Here is a 19006-nt window from a genome sequence, read left to right on the forward strand (position 1 = left end):
TAAAGTTGTTATATTAACTTAAGTATTTTGTTAAATTAACCTAATTATGTCATGTATTGGAAAATTTGACTCGTTCCACATCATTACGAAATATCGTATTCATGATCCATGGAACTAGTATTAATCTAATCTAATCTAATCTGACACAAATGACAGCCTGCATGTATGTATGTACATCATGGCTTGATGACTATTTTTACTCAAAATGATGTAAATGCTTACGCAAAAACTCCTATATTGAAGAGTATCTTCACAAAACTCTCATATTTAATCACTACAACTAATGTAATGCACACACACACACACACACACAAATTTCTTACAGTGTTATGCTTATTTCTGAGACAGTACAGTCAATGTTTACAAACCGTACATTCATATCTAAACGTTATGCATGTCTCTCCTGCTTGCTAATGTATGTAATCTTCAATATTCTCACGAGTCGATGCCTGGTGATAAAAGGAGGGGAGATGGATGGTGGTGTAAAGAGAAATTCAACGTATGGACGATTCGAATGAAGATAACAGTTCTCCAATCTTTTCTAAATTTTAAATATATATCTTATTTAAAAGTCTCATACAACCTGCCGGCAGGTGTAACGAAGATCCGGTGTAGTACTTAAAAAAAAAAGTTAATGGCATATTGGTCACACTTTCAAGAATCTGACTATTGAATATTGACACGCAAATCAGTGTTGCTGTCGCCTTCTACAAAATCTGTGCCTACACTTATCTCAATCCAGAAAATTTTCTTCGATTTATTCGCCGGGCAAGTACGTTTTAACCTTGCATTGAAAAGAAACAATCGGTTTCACGAACTTAAATTTGCCAACTGATAGTTCATTTGAAGGAGGGGTTGTTGTGATTGCAAAGCGTGTCGAGTCCATCAACGTTATGGTATATACGCAATTAGTGTTAGAATGTAATAAGCCAACCACTCAATATTCGAATGAACGTATCGAGATTTGACACTAGCTCCTCATATGTGTGTGTAAGCACGCGCACAATTTTTAAGTAACACTGCCAAGACTGAGCCAATAAAGTGTTAGAAGATAATGAATGATTTTTTTTAGAATGTACTGAAATTTGCAGGTACGACGATGTCAGAACGCAAAGCGAATAAATTCCAATATTAGTACTCACCTGTTTTCAACGGGAAAAGCTTGTATGGCATCACTGGCGTAGAACGTATACAGAGGAATTAATGGGGTGGACGCTGGCACATCCACTAGAAGATATTCGACCGGAAGAGGACGAGCCAATCTTGATACCTCATTACCATAACCATCTTTCTCCTGTAAAACATAGACATTAAGTTAAATGACAACATTCAAACAACCGCCAATTTTAACTCGAATAGCAAGATGGCAACAGAGAGATAATACAGAAATTCGTCGATAGATGGCGCACGATTCGCTGAACGTTTCAAGCAGTAACATCGGCCGCCATGCCAAGTGGTTCAGTGCAAACATCATGATGTGGCATAATGTTGGAAGTTAGAGACGTATAGAAGCCGGTGACGGCTATTTTTCGTAATGTAAATTATAAATGCCTCTCTATCGTTCTTCGGAAGCATTGCGTAGTCGCTCAAAACGCATCGATTAGTGCGTTTGTTCGTTGTAGCTCGGTCGCTACTTCACGTATATTCCATCTCACGGATCCTAGTTTTTTGCTGAAGCAGCAAAACGATAAACACGGTATGATACATCACCAAACATCAGCTTAAATAGAATCTTTAGTTAATTTCATTGTTAAAAATCTGTTGAGGTTTACACATCGTTAAGACATGATAATAATAGTTAAAGCACTTACTGACATGTTGTGTTTACACGAGTGACGCACAGAAACAATGTCTTGTCTTTTTATGTACCCTCTTACGACGTTCCATGATTTGAATTTTCCGTCGCTGGTAAATGAAATTAACGTTTACAGGGTTACATATCTTTCAGAATATATCGAAAAAACTATATTTTGCTGGCTTCTTACTTGCAGACTTTTTCCATCTGATAACAACAGAGAACCAATAGTTGTTTTTGTCATTCAAGTTTAGCATTGATGCCTTTATGCCAAATAAAGAAATTTGTTACTTGAACTGTTGAAAATATAAGTTACTTCGTGACATGAGAATCACGATAAAGTTTTTAAACCATTCAAAACTTAGGTGACACTGTGCACAAAACTACTAAAGTTTGCTTAATATACGTTACAATATTTAACAAATCCGCTATTTGATGGAAATATTATTTAGTTCAAATGAAAATATGGTTGTCATCGGTTTTCAATTACTTAAACTGTTTGCCAATTCTGATATAAAACTTGTACTTGCAGATGATGGAACCAGGAGCTGTGCCAGAACTCGAGGAACTGACGCTATGCACGTTCTGCAAGCAGAAATTTAATGATTCTGACTTGTGCCCGAAGTTCCTAAGTTGCAAACACTACTTCTGCCTCAAATGTATCCAAACTGCACTGATGAAGGGGCGTGAGGTTTACTGTGTTCACTGCTGGAAACGAACTGAACTTGGCGAGCAGGGTGCGGATACTCTGCAGACATATGGTGCAGTCTTGACACTAACAAAGAGTTTAACTGCCCTTAAGATTGGACCTGGTAGTGGCAGTAATGCTGTGGGTGGCAACAAGCCCCCAGACAAGGATCGCAAGGTAAGGAGACTTTATGAAGTAAGTTTACATAAATCAACATGTCTTTCATAATTATGCTGCACAAGTACAGTTGTCATCAGCCATACGTTTCATGTGTTTTGTCTTTCAAAATATAGGTTCTTCCAAGTGAAAACTGTCACACACATGGAATGCCTCTTGCTCTCTGGTGCCACACATGTTGTGCTGCTATGTGTCGCGCGTGTGCCACACAGCAGGAACATCCTGGCCATCAAATAAAATCACAGGCTGAAGCGAAGGATCAGCTTGTTACTGAGGTACAGTAATTCTTTGAAATTTCAATAAGTAGACTTTACTGGGGTTTGTATGTGTGTGACTGAAATGGTCTTTTGTATGTAGGTGCACAATGAACTTCATGCTATGAGCAAGATGCTGGGTGAAATACAGCGTTTGGCAATGCAACAGCGTGACTTCTTGCTCAAGGTTTTGGAAGCATGTGTAACGCTGAAGACACATGTGGAAACAGATCTACAGTCAGGTTGGAGCCATGTACCAGAGGTGGCTGAAGCACGTGAAGCTTTAGCGAAGGCAAGAGGAGGCCTAGCTGCTGTAGACGGTCCTGCTGCAGCCCACGCACTGTACGCCTCGCTTGCACTCGAGAAGCAACGACTGCAGGGCAAGTACCACGAAATGTACCTACAATGTCAGCTCGACGACCTCATTGGGAATTCAGGTGTTGTGTTCGATTTTGGGTTGCTGAAGCAGGCCTTGGCAGGCATTCACTCTGGCGAACCCCCTGCTGTTGTAGCTGGAGGACAGTCAGGACGACTCCCACCACAAGCACACCATGCCACAACTGCTCAGAATAACCCTATCCTATTCCTTGCTAATTATTGTATGTCGCAGCTGTACTCTCGCCATGTGTTAACAAAACAGCAGCAGCAGCAACAACAACAACAGCAGCAGCAACAACAACAGCAGCAACAGCAGCAGCAGCAACAGCACCATTTACAGCAGAATGGAACTGTTGAGTACCACCCACATCACCCGCCAAATGCTACTGCCATGCCCCCACCGCATCACCTAGTTGCAGCTCCTCCGCAACACGTTATGGTAGCTGCACCTCCGCCCCAGCAGGCCGGGCCAGGGAAACCACCACCTGCTCTTCCCCCACATGCGCAACCTCCGCCACCACCTCCATATGCTCAAGATGGGGGAGTGGTAGCTGTCCAGGTCCAGTCACCGCCACAACCCGTTGTTCCGCTCAACGTTCGTAACCCGACTGGACCGTACCCTCTTTACTACTTTAACATTGATGTCAACGGGACTCCGCAAGGGCGTATTGTAATTGAGGTTCGTCCTGATGCTGCTCCAAAAATGGCGAAAAATTTTGGGGTACTTTGTACAGGGGAAATGGGTGTGAGTTACAAAGGTTGTGCTGTTTTCCAGTGCTGGGAAGGAGAGTCTGTAATTACTGGAGATTTTGAGCTCAACAATGGCAGAGGAGGGCGTTCTATTTTTGAGGACGGTTATTTTATGCCTGATGATACGAAATTCCCAGCTGTGCGGGGTGCTGTGGGAATGCGCCGTACACAAAAGCGTCATGACAACCTCGGGATGGTTGGATCACAGTTCCGGATCATCTTGCAGGAGATGAGAGGCTTCACGGGAATCTTTGGGCATGTTATTGAAGGTCTTGAACTTGTTGAAAAAATTTCCACATTTGGCGATCAGACGGGAAAGCCGACTAAAACCATTGTGATTACCAAGTGTGGAAAGTTGTAAGAAGAAAAAAAAAAATACTCGCAAATATTACGCTATTTTGAGTTGACCGGAGTCTAAAGCATATTGCCAATTATATGCAAAGAAGATCGAAAAACATATATGGGGTAGTCTGTCTTACGTGTGTAGTTTACATAAAGCTGACGCAGGGTGGGGGGTTTTATCCGTGATGAACGAATATAAATATATCCATATATATGTATACACACACACATATATATACGTCTCAAAATCCAATCGCTACACATTTTGCAGCAAGTTGTTAAAAAAAAAAGAAAAAAAATCTCAGCTATCTAAAGCTGAATTAGTTATTCTTTAGAGATACATCCACAGTAGGTGAATGTACAAAAAGTAGAAGTGGCAAGACTATTCTTATTTTGGGGAAGAGTATTTCTGTTGAATCTTTTCCTTTTTTGTGTATAGAAGCTTTGCTTATGTTTGCCATACACTAGAGTTTTTTTGTTTGTTTTTGTTCAGTTTTTTCCTTTGAAAGGAAAGGGGGAAGGACTCTTCGGACTTCGTATGGTTGATCTCAAGTGTGGAATTATAAGGGCCTAAATAGGTAGAAAACTTAACGGCTAACTAAAGGGAGTGATAGGGAAGAGAGTGTGTGTGTGTGTGTGTGTGTGTGTGTGTGTGTGTGTGTGTGTGCGTGCGCATTTGAAAGAAGGCTTTTCTTTTCTTTTTTTGATTTGATTTCTTTTTTTTTAGTTGTATTCTTCCCTCCGATTCTTCGAAGGTTTTTGGAAGTTCGAAACTATCGAAGCGTAAATGTACTCGCATTCATTCCTTCTCAGTAATCGTGATTCTGCCGAATAACTGTTCGTCCACCCGCAATCACTTTACCGGTGTCTGTTGAATTTCGAATGTAGAATAGATGAATATATTACATCAGGTGCATCTTTTTAATCGTTGCCTGGTAATCGTCGTTTCGAAATCGTTATCGTAAGCATTAGTTTATTTTTTAGATGAACAGAGAAAATGTACGATGGATCCATTTCGTATTACGTGTGTATTATACCTCTATTTCAGAACAACTGTAACAACGTCGTTTCTTTTAGATGGAATGCATAACTGCAGATGTATAGAATGTCCTCTGGGGATGTAAAGATAAGCATTGCCCTGTAATTGGATGAACAACTTTACCCTCAAGTTTTTCTCCAACAATTTGTTTTAGTTATAGTGAAAGACATTTGTAAGCTGAGATCTACAAATTGAAAAGTTATTTTTTCTCCTTTTTTACAATTTGCGGTGTTGCAATACGATACCACCTGTCAGTTTTCTGTTAAATTAGAAAATATATTTGTATGTTTAAAAGTTACATTATATTTAAAGTCCATGTTGACCTTTGACAACCATTTATCAAGTGTAAATTGTGCACAATAATGCCAATGCTGTCTGTCACTGCACGAAGGTTGCATAATGCGTAAGTTACATGTGACAGGAATTTTATTTATACAAGTGATGTTTGTTTTGGTAACTGGTTGTCAGGATAAAATTATCCAAAAATTACCATCAGAAAACCATCCTTATTTGTGCCTTATAATCTTAGCTGCAGAATGCTTCCCTAGTTTTATGACAGTGGTGTTAACTTTGTAGCTCATAGATAGATGAGTAACAAAGAAGGTAACAAAATGTATTGTTAAAATGTCATAAGAAACATCCTTGTTAAACGTCCAAAAATATAATTAACAAAGTATTATAAGTCTGTGTACCTAAGTGAAATCAAAGTATACAGAACGTGTTCCTGGCACTGTCGTAGTACTTAAATGTAGCTCGTCTCCTCAATTTTTTTTTTTCCTCTCTCTCTCTCTGTGTGTATTCTTTGCAAAATCTATGTGGGCATGAGCTTCTAGTGCCATACTGTGCCATGAAGGCATGGAAGGAAAGAACACATTCCAGACCAAGCTGTCATGTCAAGGCAACACTATGCCATATCAAGTAACTGTGCAAGAAAAAGGCAGCGCTGTGCCAATTACATTGTTAAAGGAAACTCCCTATGAGGAACGTCATTGATCATCTTGCGATATCATTCATTGTTGCACTGAGAAAGTGCCTTAAAATTTTGTGATAAATCTCGTGTAGCTCCGTTCGATGGAAATACAAGCATAATGGGAAAACTGCTTGTTACTTTTTTTAAAAAATATTTGTTACCACCCACATTCCTATTTCCTCTCCTTCCCACTTCAACAATACAGAACATCATGGCACATTCTACTTAAACTTGTATGTAACTGGTGTGAAAAGCATGTTAAAGAGGAAAGGAAGAAAAATGTAAGTGACTGAAAAAATTGCTTTTTTGCTACACAAATATAGTGTCAGTTTAAAAGAACAACTCACATTTATAACACATCTGAAAATGTGTTGTTACAAGTTGTCTCCAAAGGCAGTGTGGGATGACTAACTCATACAAAGTTGTATTTCATGCAGAACACTTTTTTATTGCCAGAATGTGTACATCACTGATGGTGTATTCTTTTTAATATAAATGTGTTAGTAGGTAGTAGACCCCACACAATAGGTATATGTAGATGCAATTTCTTTTTTCTCCTCTCTAAGACATAAAAACCACAAATGCATACACACACTTTTGTTACTTACATTGGTTTGCCCAGTTGTCACAAAATGACATTGCTTGTTACTTTCACAGATGACAAGTTTTTACGATTCCAAAAGTAACAGAGATACTGGGGGTTGGGGGTGAACTTGTGCTTAATTACAGAGGGGTCAGTTGATAAATCTCACAACAACTCAGCATGCTTGTATTTTAGTTTCCCTTGCAAATTTAGTTGTGGACATAAATCTTTTTAATTGCTCTACACTACAAGTAGAAAAGTGAACAGTCACACAGGAATTACTAATATAATGTAATCAGACAGATAAAAAATATACCATCAAGCACGACGGATGAAGATTTTTTATCAATCCAATTACATTTTCAAAAATTGAGCATTTTTGAGGATTTCCTAATATAGATTTTATAGTGACAGGTGAAACCGCATTTTCAGGAAATTTCATTTTTATAAGCAGTTTTTCTGAACTGGAAAAGGGAAAGGGGGAACTTTCCTTTAAAAAAGTATTTAAAACATTTAGGAGTTCTTGAGAACAGATTTGAAAATGACTGTCAGCAAACAGATATGGGTATTTATAAAATCTCACTGATACAAAAATTTCAATACTCAAAATCTTGAACTGAAAATGCCAGACAATGCACATACATTTATTTTCTCTGAGTATGATGGTAAATTAAGCAGCCAGCACTATATAACACAATGGCCTACTAAATATGCAGTTCATGTTATTGTACATTCGGATTTGGTCTTTATAAACTCTACAGTATAATACACTGCAATAAGGGAAGGCTGTAGTGCTGCTCACTTCTGGACAAAATCCTTTTTCAGAAGTAGAAAACACACACACAAGCACCTGACAGTCGGATCCAGTACCCGGAAACACAACATGTATATACAAAACGCGATGAAGCAACTACATACTGGCATGACTAAATAGAAGTGAGCCTTTACACTATCTGCAATACGTGTCTTATTTTCACTGGATCTGTCATAGTTCTCCATTACTTGAAACGGCAACAAAACAGGTGTGTTCCAATTAATGAAAATAAATGTAACAATGAAGTTAAAAATTGTGTTTTGTTAGAAAAGAAAGTGAAAATTCCGTGAAAAGAAAGTAGTAGTATAGTGTGAAATTTGAATTTCTTACTGCATTAGCACATGAATATTTCTCACTATCAGTTGTCTTGAAGAATTAGGCAGTGCAAAAAGTTACCAAAAGTTAATGTCTTCAGAAAGTGAAGGTGACAATTGAAAATTTCTGTAATTTCAAAGAGATTTGTGTAATAGCAATGAAAAAGAAAACAAGTATAAACAGGCAACAAATGTGAGCTCTGCAAGAGTCAAACATGAGTCCTGCGTACTCAAGTTCATATTGTTGCCCACAAAGTCCTGAACATCATGTCCAACATGGTGAAGTGTGACGAGTTAGAATACACGACCTACAGTTGATGTCCAGAATATTGCCAGTATAACTTTGTTGTGAGAAGCAAAACCTGAAGGTAACAGTAGGATGATAAAGCATATTGTAAACAAGCCTCAGTCTGAGATGAACTGCTTGCATATTATTTTAATTTCCTGCTTTTGTATGGGTATAAAAAATACTTGGGTCTTGGAGACAGCCAGTTTTCTTTGCCAAATGCTTTTGAACGGTGTGTCACTGTCAGGGTAACAGCTGAAAACTGCTTTGGAACAGCAAGGTAATCTATCAAACTGATGGGTGCTCTGTATGTCCAGCAACAGTGACATAATGAGGAAGAGATACTGTAAAAGAAGTGACAGTAGATTGCTCCATGTGACATCAATAACGATCAAGAAGATATCTAACAACAGACTGCAACACTGACTACTGTACACACACACATTTAGGTCTCATTATGTATTGTGCCTGTCGAATGCCACGTCAAAGGTATATGTGTTTAGTTCCTAGACATCCAGATGGATAAGTCAAAAAAGTATTTATTCTACAGAGGTTTACTGAAAAAAAAAAAAATTATGTAAAGTTAGTAACTGAACATAATGAAGAAGCCCTTATGGTATTTGTGGCTAATAACGTGAATCAATTTATGATGACCGTGCAGTTCACAAATACAATAACAGAGTTACAAAATGTACGGAAAGTTCTGGTTGAGAATAACAAATAAAAGAGACGACTCACCAAAATGCAGAAGCACTGTGTCGTCGACAGATACACACACAAAAGGGAAAGAGCTTTACCTTGCTACCTTTCAGAATGGAATTCCTTTCTTAAGCTGTAGGAGAAACGTGTGCGCGCGCGCCCACACACGTGCACGCACTCCTGTCTCCTTACAGTGTGCCCATTCATTAAAGAGTTAAAATAATTTCTACATAGACTATGCATGTCTATCTAAGGTTCAGAATTAAGTTTTATACACTGATTGCCGTTAAAATTGTAGCACTATAAAGACAACGTGCTACAAATGTCACATTTGCATCAAGTGCACTACATCCTTTCATATGTAACAACTAGAATTTCAGCGCAAGCATAGAAAGTAGACAGGAGTAATGCCACCTACATTTTGTGTATAGGGAAAGATTAGCACATTTATAATTCAGAAATCACATTTGGATGTTGTTTGTTTGTGAGAAGCTCGTGTGTGACAGAGAAATGCCTAAACATCCATTATGAAAGAAAGTTGTATACGTGGAGAGACCTGGAGACACTGGAAGATTTCAGATTGATTATATAATGGTAAGAATGAGATTTAAGTACCAGGTTTTAAATTGTAAGACATTTCCAGGGGCAGATGTGGACTCGGACCACAATTTATTGGTTATGCACTGCAGATTAATACTGAAGACACAGCAAAAAAGTAGGAATTTAAGGAATGTGACCCGCATAAATGAAAGAACCAGAGGTTGTAGAGAGTTTCAGAGGGAGCATTAGGTAACGATTGACAAGAACAGGCATAAGGAGTACAGCAGAAGAAGAATGGGTAGCTTTGAGAGATGAAATAGTGAAGGCAGCAGAGGATCAAGTAGGTAAAAAGACAAGGGCTAGTAGAAATCCTTGTGTAACACAAGAGATATTGAATTTAACTGATGAAAGGAAAAGTATAAAAAAGCAGTAAATGAAGGAGGCGAGGAGTAGTACTAACGTCTCAAAAATGAGATTGACAGGAAGCGCAAAATGGCAGAGTGCGAATGCTTAGAGGACAAATGTAAGGATGTAGAATGATATAACACTAGGGGTAAGATAGATACTGCGTACAGGAAAATTGAAGAGACCTTTGGAGAAAAGAGAACCACCTGTATGAATATCAAGAGCTCAAATGGAAAACCAGTCCTAAGCAAAGAAAGGAAGGCTGATGTACTTGAGGGCAATATTTTGGAAAGGGAAGGTGATGTAGATGAAGATGAGATGCGATATATGATACTGAGTCAAGGATTCGACAGAGCACTTGAAAAACCTAAGTCAAAATGAGGCCCCAGGAATAAACAACATTCTGTTACAACTACTGAAAGCCTTGGGAGAGCCAACCATGACAAAACTCTTCAATCTGGTGAGCAAGATGTTTGGGACAGGTGAAATACCCTCAGACTTAAAGAAGAATATAATAATTCAATTTCAAAGAAAGCAGGTGTTGACAGGTGTGAAAATTACTGAATTATCAGTTATAAGTCATGGTTTAAATACTACAACGAATTCTTTACTGGTGAATGGAAAAACTGGTGGAAGCCGACCTCAGGGAAGATCAGTTTGGATTCCGTAGAAATATAGGAACATACAATACCGACCCTATGACTTATCTTAGAAGATAGGTTAGGGAAGGGCAAATCTATGTTTATAGCATTTGCAGACATAGAGAAAGCTTTTGACATTGTTGGCAGGAATACTCTCTTTCAAATTCTGAAGGTGGCAGCAAGGCTTAAAATCAGGAGGTGAAAGGCTCTTTACAATTTGTACAGAAGCAGATGGCAGTTATGAGTCAAGGGGCATGAAAGGGAAGCAGTGGTTGAGAAGGGAGTGAGACAAGGTTGCAGCCTATCCCCAATGCTATTCAATCTGTATATTGAGCAAGCAGTAATGGAAACAAAAGAAAAAAATTGGAGTAGGAATTAAAATGCAGGGAGAAGAAATAAAAACCATGAGGTTTGCCGATGACATTGTAATTCTGTCAGAGACAGCAAAGGACTCGGAAGAACAGTTGACCAGAACGGACAGTGTCTTGAGAGGAGGATATAAGATGAACATCAAAAAAAGCAAAATGGGGATAATGGAATGTAGTCGAATTAAGTCGGGTGATGCTGAGGGAATTAGATTAGGAAATGAGACACTTAAAGTAGTAAAGGAGTTTTGCTATTTGGGGATCAAAATAACTGATGAGGGTCAAAGTAGAGAGGATATAAAATGTAGACTGGTGATGGCAAGGAAAGCGTTTCTGAAGAAGAGAAATTTTCTTAACATCCAGTATAGATTCAAGTATCAAGAAGTATTTCCGGAAAGTTTTTGTATGGAGTGTAGCCATGTATGGAATTGAAACATGGACGATAAATAGTTTAGACAAGAAGAGGATAGAAACTTTTGAAATTTGATGCTACAGAAGAATGCTCAGATTAGGTGGGTAGATCACGTAACTAATGAGGACGTACTGAATAAAACTGCAGAGAAGAGGAATTTGTGGCACAATGTGACTAGAACAAAGGATCAGTTGGTAGGACATGTTCCGAGGCTTCAAGGGATCACCAATTTAGTATTGGAGGAAAGCGTGGAGGGCAAAAATTGTAGAGGGAGGCCAAGAGCTGAATACACTAAGCAGATTCAGAAGGATGTAGGTTGTGTTATTTACTTGGAGATGATGCACAATATGGCTCCACTAGCAGCAGCTATGCAATTCCGTACTAAACACATTCATAAGTTCCCCGTAAATGTACAGTATTGAGTTTTCTTTGTAGGATCAAATTAGGTTCATCACTTTCCTAAGCAATTTCACAGTTAACTTCACACACTTCATAAAAGAAACATACCACACTGAGAAACAAAGCATATAAGAATATATCACAACAATTATGTTACAAGACTGCGACTGTCGTCTGCACTGGTGCACACAACAGGAGGAGTGATCAACCTCATGTTCTAATTGGTTGTTGATATGCTAACTGTCCCATAAACATTGAGCTGTCAGTCAATTTGTTACTCTGATTCGGGTACAGCTTGTATCAGAATCCGACAGCATTAGGACCGTGGCGTATTGAGACTGCTGTTTATCATTCCACCATATTGATGCTCATGTTGGTTGGCATACTATGAATGTGATTTAAATATGGAACTGGTGGGTTCAGGAGGACCACATTCAACTTAATGCCATATCTCAACTGCCCTGTACAACTACTGCCGGAGGACAGGGTTATTGTTTGGTGGGCCATAGAGGATCCTACAGCCACTTCCCATGCACTGAGTACAGAAATGGAATTGTTAGCAGGAAGACAAGTATTCATATGGACAGTGTGACAGCATCTGGAGCATCACAAGCTGTCAGCATTGTGATGGCTTCCCTCAACACGACAGCAGAGATACTCTCACAGTAGTGCACATAACGCCAACACTGAAGTTGCCTTTTCAGATGATTCTTGGCTCTGCATATAGAATCATAAGGAACATATCCCAGTGTGCAGGCTCAGGAAAACAAATGTTGCTCGATTGCATTCGTTGTCATCGTAAGGACACAGCACCTGATGTAATGCTGTGAGGTGCCATTGGCTCTCATTTGCACAGCTTGGAAATCAGGCATTATATTTATGGTGTTTTACGGCCAGTTGCTGTTTTCTCTTCACAGTCTCCATTACATTGTCTTTCAGCACAATAATGCAAGACCACAGGCTGATCATACTGTTATGATAGAGAGGCTTTTTCACTTTTCCTAGCCACCACATTCTCATTCTCAAGATCTGTTATCCACTATAAAAATATTTTATCGTCAGTTGCTGAGAGACCGGGACACCACCAATCATTGACCATTACAATTGTTGTACTATTGACATGGATTTGGAGCAGCAGGGAATTGACATACCCAAATCTGTCATCTAAGTTCAGTTTGAATTGAAGCTCAGCCAGGTGAGAATCATTGTTGCTCTCTGAGGTGGCAGCTCTGTGCACTAAATTTCGCACTCTGCCTACCACCGAATCACCAACAAATTTAAGCATGTATTCTTCCCACTATTCTGTATATGCACAATAAGCAAAATTTCATCATTTGCTACACTTCCCAGTGCTGCAATTTTAATGACCACAATTATATTATGGCACAAAAGTCTACAATAGTATACCTGTAGACATCTAACAGAAAACAAAATCCTCAAATATTTAAAAACCAAGTAAAATATGTCATACCTCATTGGCAACTTACAATTTTTCAAAGTAATTGGTCTCAGGGGCGTAAGCTCTGCATAATCCTAATGTCTGCAATAAACAGATCATGACTTTGCCAATATACAGAAAGCTGACAGTGGTCTATGTAAAGTCAAGTAAATGCTTTGTTTGCAGTATTAGATAAAACCAACAGCTGAATAGCAATCTCTATTTTCAAAGTAGCTGTTTTTATCCTAATCCACAAATGCTGGGCGATTCTGCGAAGCTGCTCATCTAGATATTTACTTAATCGTTTAAGGTATCATAATTCTGTTTTCACCCACATGAATCGTGAATAAGTCCTCACTAAATGACATATGGTCTCTTTTCATAGCTACAATAATTATGGAGGGGTTGGTACCACATTCATTTTTTTCCAATGGATCTATAATGATTTCTGTCGTTAGTAACATAGTTCTAGAAGCGTTGAATTCAATGGTGTTTCACTATTCAAAATATGATTAACAGTTTCAGTGAAATTACAATATTTAGATCTTACACTTTACCTGTTTTGAACTTGAAACCAATTACTATCATATGTAGAAGTTTGTACTGTTATGCGGAACTGCCACACCAGGCTGATGGGGTGCACCAGATTGACGCAGCTAGGGGATCTATTTGCAACGGAACAGTGGAGAAAGTTTAATTTAAATGTGATACCAATCACACTTGGCTACAGATGGTTGGACCAACACACCTACTGGAAGGCAAAGAATGTTGTATTTAATGATGAGTCACCAGTTAACTACCATAACAGTTCTGCTCGTTTCACTGAGACACTTGAAAGAAAGGTGCACATCAAAAACTGAATAGATTTGCCTGCATAACAGGGAATTAAGGTATGAAGATTTTTAAATAATAGCTTTGTGTTACGAGTTTAATGTCAAGATACATACTTGCATTGAAAAATTACACCAGCAACACCAATAAAAAAGAAATCACAAAATACTGTGGTCATAAACATGTCCTTAAAATCCCATTTACATCAAGTGTTTGAAATGCCCACAGTCTACTAGAGTACACATTTACAGTTGCTTGTGAAAGAACTCCAGGATTTATTTACAAGATTCCTTTAATATCATTCCAAATACTACAATGATGTAACATTTTATAACCTTTTGGGTTGTCAGAATTTGTGCTTGGATTTCATCTTTGAATTTACCCCACAGAAGAAAGACCAGTGACATCAAGTTTGGCGAACTTGCAAGAGAACTGACAACGCCTTCTTGTCCTGTCCAGCACACAGGAAAAAGTTGGCTGAGCACTTTCCTGGCCACAATCATGTAGTCTTGGACACCCATCATACTGGTACCATGCACATCTTTCTCTAGGAAAGGGGGTAGCACTTTGGTAAGAACTTGTGCATTTCTTCAATGAAATAAGGACCAATAACATAGTCTCCAATAACCCCACATCGAACGTTCTCATTCCACCCCCTCTGATGGTGATGTGCCTCAGCCAGTGTGGATCCTCAGAGTCTAATAACGCATATTGTTTACTTTCAGCTTTCCATTATTTGTAAAAAGTAACTTCACTCAGTAAAGAGATTCATCTCAAGAAAGAATGATGTATCAGAACTGAGCAACACATCTCCATGTGTCTTCTGTAATTGTGCCAGTTAATCTGCTGGTGAAGTGGTAAATGCTATGGATGGAAGCTGTTTGTGTGTAAAATGTGAAAAATGCTGGGCTGACTTATTCCAGAGGCACTTGTAATTTCTCTGGAGCAAACATGTAGATTATGAGTAACAGCTGTCAGAACCAGAAATTCAATTTCATTTGCTCCTCTCATTTATGAGTTGCTATTTATCCTCTGTGTTGTATTCCAGTGCCCTACCAATAATAATTTTTTTGCAAATTTGCTAAATTTTCATTGTTGTCAGGATATCTTTTTGTGTACAACTACATTGTTCTCTTCACATTTCTTATTCGCAGTTTCTCTTGGTTTGTGAAAGATAATATTCCCCCCCCCCCCCCCCCCCCCCCCCCCCCAAACTGACCACCACTCAACACGTCACAGACAGAATGAAAGATAAGATTTCCTCTCAGCCCTTTTTTCACCAATATTGTGGCACTGCCACATTCTGTTTCCTCCTTAACCAAAATGACATTTTCCCTATTGCACTATGAAATCATGAACGTCTGCATAAGACAGAAATTAATTTCATGTTCAAAACAGATAAACAGTTCTAAATATTGTAATAGTCCCGGAACTAGAAATCAGATTTTGAAGAGTGACATGCTTTTGAATTTGTGTCTTTCAGACATACAATACTCACAGCAGAAACTACTATAGTCCCACTTGAAAAAGCAAATTTGATGTTGATATCTCTGTTATCGATAAAGCTGACAGATTATACGTTGTTTGGTGAGAAATTTTTTGCAATTCATCTAGGTGAAATTATGATATCTTAAATGGTTCTGGAAATATTTGAGATGAACAACATAACTGAATCACCCTTATAAAAATATAGAAGTAATTCCCATAATTGTTGCCACTACTTACAATTTGTTGTTAGAATACTTTACTGAAGTACCCGGGAGTGACTACTTCTGCCTGTTAATGTATAACTTGACCCATTCCATATCCATGAAATCTGCCCTTCATAATATTTACATCTACACCATACTCCGCAAGCCACCAAACAGTGTATAGTGAAGCGTACTTCTGGTATCACTAACTATCCCCCCTTCCCTGTTCCATTTGCAAACCCCTTCCCTGTTCCATTTGGAAATGGCTCATGAGAAGAATGACTGTCAGTAGCCTCTACATTAGGTCCAATTTCTCGAATTTTCTTGTTGTGGTCATTCTGTTGGCACCCACCTACATACGGAGAAATGATCATCACGATAAAATAAGAGAAATCAGGGCTTGCACGGAAAAATTTAAGTGCTCGTTTTTCCCGTGTGCCGTTGGAACGGTAGAGAGACAGCATGAAGGTGGTTCATTGAACCCTCTGCCAGGCACTTTATTGTGAATAGCAGAGTAATCACGTGGATGTAGATAGAACATAGGGTCAACAATCCTGAAAGTCGTGACTGCACACCACACTCCAACCTTTCATCATGCAGTGATGTTTTGTGGATGATATGTGGGTTTACAACAGCTCAGTATCTGCTGTTTTGTGTGTTGATGTAATCTGACAGATGGAACCATGCCTCATCTGTAAACCAAATTATGGAGAAAAAGTCTGGATGTTGAATAACAAGCCCTTGAAACCATCAACATTAATACATTCTTTTGTTATGATCCATTTCTTGCAATGCTTGCGTCTGCTTGCGTCATGTGCGCTCTGTAAGGTTGCAATGTCGATTTCTTTGCAGCACTCTCACATGTGTCATATAGGATGCCTGTCTCCTGGTTCAATCGCAATAATTTCCTTGGAGAGTTCTCCAAGCATCTCTGAACATTATTAATAACCTCTGTTGTCAATGATGGTCTATGTTCATCGCGGTCACTGTTTAGTGCACCAGTTGCTTCCAGCTTCCTTACAAGCGATAAAACTGTTGTCTTTGCTGGAACACCACACACGCTGAACTCTCCCAGGAATACCTGTTGCGTTGTAACCAATGAGTCTTTCTTCCAATATGTTTTCACAATAAAAACTTGCTCTCAAAGTGTATACTACATGTTTCTGTCAGCTAAAGACTGCAAATGGATCATTAATTTGTTTGTTATTGTTACGCGGCCCAAACTACAAACACAATCTGCCCCCCCCCCCCCCCCCCCCACACACACACACAAATCGCGACTAATGAGGCACAAATGAACTATGGACGAAGGACCTCAAGTGCAGAAACAGCAATCAGCTTGCCAATAATGGGAGGTATCCTGATTCTCCCACAGCTGAGATCATTAAAACAACTTCCCTATTTGTACGAGCTTTTGGTGGGGAAATTATGACCCATTAAAGTAGGTCAGGTTTATATGGATCACCGAGTATATGCATAAGACATTAACCTTAACTTACTGTTAGAAAGAATAGCTTAAGTATAGACAGTGGTATGAGAACAATGCGTAGAACAAACACTGAGCAATGCTTAGGCAGTGGCTCGGCACATTGTAGTCTGGGGAAGAACACAAGTTTGGTAGGTGAATTACAGTGTTCAACACCTTGTTTATTACATCTGTTAGCTGTTCAAAAGTTTCTTGTGGTAGTTCTCTTTTCACCCATGTCCAGTCTTTAATTTTCTGTTACTGTCAACATCAAATGTGTACATAATCTTATGGCTAAAACACAATGTCTGATATTTTGTACCCATACTAAGACTTAGGATTAAGCCAGATCAATGAACACATAATTTTGACCTCCCCGGATAGCCACACGAGTTAGCATACTGCTTCTAGTGAGGCACGCCAGTTCCAAATCAAATCTATCCAGTGGATTAACGACCAGGCCCCATGTGCCGGTCAGTCTGGATATGGTTTTTAGGCAGTTTCCCATATCTAACTTAGTGAAAACTAGGCTTGTACCCAAGTCTCACCTCAGTTACAAGATATGCTAACATTTACAAAAATGTTTGCACACTCACTTGGGACAGCACTAGATTTGGGGTACACAAATTTCACCTGAAGTGGAAAATGGGTGTGACAGGAAGGACAAGAAAGAACAAATACGTAATTTTTCACTTTTGTTAACAAACAAATCACAATTCAGATGACACTGATATGGGAATCTATAACTGAACTCTGGCAATTCAAAGATCATTTCTGCACAACACTTTAGGTAGCAGAGTTATCTCTGTCCTTGTCTGAAGGAGATCTCACTGCCTTATTCCAATAACGTACACTGCATACTTGAAATCCTTGTCCTACCACGAACAGCAGTGTGCATATTACACCTGCAAGGGAAGAAAGGCTGCAAGATGCAACAAAGATAATGGCTAGAATAACAATCAGAAGAAGAAACACAAGCTGTGTGTTCCACACCTCCCATTTGTGTCAGCATATTGCAATGAATTTTTTCAGTTTCACGGTGATTAACTGAGTTTAGGACACTGACTGAAATTCAATCCAATCCTGGAAATCTGTGGACACTGGCAGTCTTAACAAATCACCTAATTCCAATGAAATTCTTAACACTGGTGTGATAAAATTATCGGGCACTGGGCACTTCTTGAGAGTTCAATAATCTAGTGACTACCAGACCAGGAAGAGTAATTAAGTAATGATGGACCTGATGCTTGGCAAGAGCTCTAAAAAGACCAAAATTGCATTCTATGAATGTCATTGTAACAACTGGGAGTTTGCTGAATAAAAACATTTTCTCGTGGGATCAACATCTTCAATTTTTTGGGGAATTCTTTACTACAACTTTCACACTTCAAAAGTAATATAACCAAATTTTATCCTAGCAGTCACTTACAACAAATTTGATATGTTACAATAACACTTTTATTGGGTGAAAAGGATGCACTACGTGTTTTGTTTCCTACTGTAGAAAAAAGGAAAAGTCATGACGACTACATCACATGAACTAAACGGACGTAACAACACTACTTCCTCGCTCTTCCATTGATATTAAGGTTTGCTCTGGTAACTTTGTATACTAATGGAACACTTAATGACAAATGAAAATGCGTGTCTGACCTAGATCCAGACCAAGATCTCTTCTTATTGCAAGCAGCTGCCTAATCATTTAGGTCATCTGAATATGACTCCAAATT

General features: G+C 38.8%; 2 protein-coding genes across 2 annotated transcripts in view; one reads left to right on the forward strand and one right to left on the reverse strand.

Moving 5' to 3' along the window:
- Positions 1-19006, reverse strand: part of LOC124777500 (nuclear protein localization protein 4 homolog) — a 244756-nt gene that overhangs the window by 12354 nt on the left and 213396 nt on the right. Inside the window, exon 9 of the mRNA XM_047252942.1 lies at positions 1143-1294. Coding sequence (XP_047108898.1) covers positions 1143-1294 — 152 coding nt within the window. The remainder of the gene's footprint in view (positions 1-1142; positions 1295-19006) is intronic.
- Positions 1416-6520, forward strand: LOC124777501. Its single transcript, XM_047252943.1, has 4 exons — positions 1416-1696; positions 2328-2660; positions 2777-2935; positions 3018-6520. The coding sequence occupies exons 2-4, from the start codon at positions 2328-2330 to the stop codon at positions 4401-4403; spliced, it is 1878 nt and encodes a 625-aa protein (XP_047108899.1). The 5' UTR covers positions 1416-1696; the 3' UTR covers positions 4404-6520.

This window comes from Schistocerca piceifrons, chromosome 2, assembly GCF_021461385.2.
Source record: "Schistocerca piceifrons isolate TAMUIC-IGC-003096 chromosome 2, iqSchPice1.1, whole genome shotgun sequence".
In the NCBI taxonomy this organism is placed as follows: Eukaryota; Metazoa; Arthropoda; class Insecta; order Orthoptera; family Acrididae; genus Schistocerca; species Schistocerca piceifrons.

Excerpts from the sequence above, each read along its gene's own strand:
- LOC124777501 (XM_047252943.1), top strand. The coding sequence starts at position 2,328 with ATGATGGAACCAGGAGCTGTGCCAGAACTCGAGGAACTGACGCTATGC. Across the intron at positions 2,661-2,776 it reads CCCCAGACAAGGATCGCAAG|GTTCTTCCAAGTGAAAACTG; the intron begins GTAAGGAGACTT and ends TTCAAAATATAG. Across the intron at positions 2,936-3,017 it reads AGGATCAGCTTGTTACTGAG|GTGCACAATGAACTTCATGC; the intron begins GTACAGTAATTC and ends TTTTGTATGTAG.